The 2985-nt window shown below is 38.3% G+C and overlaps 1 protein-coding gene across 1 annotated transcript; it reads right to left on the bottom strand.

Annotated features, from left to right (window-relative positions):
* Nucleotides 1-424: 424 nt before the first annotated feature.
* On the bottom strand, nucleotides 425-619 carry LOC141516065 (large ribosomal subunit protein eL39-like). Its single transcript, XM_074227388.1, has one exon. The coding sequence runs from the start codon at nucleotides 578-580 to the stop codon at nucleotides 425-427; it is 156 nt and encodes a 51-aa protein (XP_074083489.1). The 5' UTR covers nucleotides 581-619.
* Between the last annotated feature and the right edge of the window lie 2366 nt (nucleotides 620-2985).

Below are 2985 nucleotides of genomic sequence, written 5' to 3'. Positions count from 1 at the left end.
TTTGAGGCAGGGCTTGAGCTTGGTTCTTCTTGACAGGAATAACTTGTTGCGGGATGATCTCTGCCTTTTAGGCATAACCTCAAACAGACAAATGCCACACAGAGATGGAGAGAACAGTAATTTAAACTATATCACAATATACAGTTTACCGAACGAATGGATGCAAGAGATGAAGACATTCAAGGGCAAGACAAGTCGAATACTTTGCTGGGGGTTTTCTTTGACGTCTGCACTTTGGCAGACAGGTTTCCAAAATGGGAGGGGCAGCAGTAGTAGTTACTTCTTATTGGGGGCAATGAGGCGATTTAAGTGATAAATGGATGCATGAATGGATGAGTGAATGAATGGATGGATGGATGGATGCAATGGTAGGGAGGGGGAGGTGGTCTTGGTGTAGAATGGCTTTCATTTCCCTGGCCATTCTTTATAACTCGAGCTTGGTCCTTCTCCAGTGTCTCCTCTTTGAGTTGTACCTGATCCTATTGACAGTTTTCATCCGAATCCACTGGGGAATGGGACGATTCTGCTTCTGTTTCTTGGCCAGGAACCTCTTGATTCTGAATGTTTTATGAGAGGACATGATGATGAGATGACAGCCGAGCTTCCACCACGATGGCTGGACGGGCGAAAAAGGGTTCCATCCACTTTTATCCTTCAATTTCCTTAGGAAAACTATGAGTAGATATGTTGTCAAATTGTCTTTAAGCTGGTTTTAACTTTCACTGCTCTTTGTTTTATGAGATAATACTGCTCATATAATCTACTGTCCTTCATAAGACTGATTAAACATGATTATATTCTAACCTGGTATTGCCTTTGATAGCTATATCTTTCCTTTGTCAAGTAGGTCAGATATTTTCTAAGTGTTTTATGGTCTCTGCTGTACTCTTTATTGGGACAAATAATTTATATGAACTAAACTACAGGATGAAATTATGACATGGATAGAGATAAAAATTGGATCTGTAATCACCTTGGTATTTGAAACTCCTAGTTGATGAAATTTTTAAACCTATGCATGTCAGTACCTTCTTTCCAATACATAACATTAAGAAACTACCTAGAACAGTGAGAAAGGAAGTTATTTTTCTAGGGTCACTGGCCAGTATATGTCAAAGGTAGGACTCAATCATTAATCATTTTGACTTTGAAAAGATCACTCTAATCACTAGTGGATATCAATATCATTTCCATTACTTATTTCTCATTTTGAACAATTACTTGTGAAAATGTTCAATGCTACATTGTTTTAATTTAATTCCATATTCTTTTTCATTCTTTTTTTTAAGATTTTTCTTTTGCAAGGCAATGGAGTTAAGTGACTTGCCCAAGGCCACACAGCTAAGTAATTATTAAGTGTCTGAAGCTGAATTTGAACTCAGGTCCTCCTGACTCCAGGACCGCTGCTCTATCTACTGTGCCACCTAACCACCCCCTTTTTCATTCTTCCAATTTTAGTATATGTGCTGCTGAAGCGAGCACCCCTTTTTCATTCTTTAAAAAAAATTCTAATCTTAGCTCTGATTATAAACAGATGATTCCAAGATAACATCTATATAATTAACACATCTTTGTCTGTTAAATATATAATTTATTTGATACTACTCATTCAGCATGTAATTCTTTTCTTGAAAGATGATTTCCAGGAAAACTATAGCCTAATAAAGATTGTAGAATAGAAAAAAGCTGAGTAGCTCTTCCAAAAATAATCTAAAAAACCCATGAGACTAAATCTTGACTAGGAAATCCCAAGGGAAAATATTACAGTGAATCATTTTTCCAGTCAAGGTTACCATAGGTAGGAGTGCCCACTATAAAGCTTTCCAGGAACTGAACAAGGACCAACATGTGACTGTGTACCAGGGCAAGAAGAGGTCCAAGATCTGGTATGGAAGGTCTAACCTTGTGGAAGGAGCAAAAATAGGTGCCAACTGGCAGTTCTACCCTTCATTGCCCAATGCTGTGAAAGGTACTTGTTTGTAGTGATGGCAGTTCAGGTGAAAGAGTGGTCATGGAGTTTAATCTGTGTATTAATTGAGGAACGCATATAAAGGCAAGAAGCTCTGGTAGAGATAATGAAGTATCATCTCAGATCCAGCACCTAGTCTGCTCTGAAGCTCGCAGAACCAAAGAAGAGGCTGTAGTTCTGTAACTCTGGTTCTGCAGATTCTCCTGCTAACTGAGGATGACTTTAGATCCGAAGACAAGCCCAAGCTTTGTTGCTCAGATTTGCCAGGGTCAGGATCTTAGAGAGTTCAGGCAAGAGGGCAACAGTAAGGGTTTTCCCTGGTTCAGACTGCTTTAGAACCACTGAAAATTTGTCAGTCTCCAGCCTGGACTGACCCAGAGGAAACAGAAATAAGATCCAAGTGACTACAAAATAGGATCAAACAAAGTCAATCCATTTCCTCTAGAAGTGTGTAGCATTTGACTCTGAAACAAAATCTTGTCAGGAAGCAAAACAGAAGAATGAGAAAATAAAAAATTCCCTCCTAATAGGGTGATAGGAGCACTCAAGACACAGAATCAGAAGTGAATGACTTCAAAACATCTACAAGCAAGGTCCAGACAGAAACCACAGTGTTCATTTAGAATTTTTGGATGAGGTAAAGTAAGATAATTTTTTAAAGAACTAAAAATGATTGTGTATATAAAATGAGAGCACCTCTGGAAGTAATTGAAAAGAAATGAGAGATCTGGAAGAAAAGAATTGGAAAGAAAATTAACATCCTGACACAAGAGGTACAAAACCTTCCCTAAGCAATAGACTCCTTGAAAATTAGAATATACCAAATAGAAGATAATGATTTCATGAGACAACAAGAAATATTAGAATGAAACCAAAAGATTCATATCAAAAACCAATTGCTCTGGAAAATAGATGATGAAGAGATGATTTAAGAATCATTGGCCGGGTGGCTAGGTGGTACAGTGGATAAAGCACCAGCCCTGGAGTCAGGAGTACCTGGGTTCAAATCCGATCTC

Source organism: Macrotis lagotis, chromosome 3 (genome assembly GCF_037893015.1).
Source record: "Macrotis lagotis isolate mMagLag1 chromosome 3, bilby.v1.9.chrom.fasta, whole genome shotgun sequence".
NCBI classification, from domain to species: Eukaryota; Metazoa; Chordata; class Mammalia; order Peramelemorphia; family Peramelidae; genus Macrotis; species Macrotis lagotis.
The sequence above is the reverse complement of the archived record's forward strand: the minus strand, read 5'-3'. Positions and strand labels throughout refer to the sequence as shown.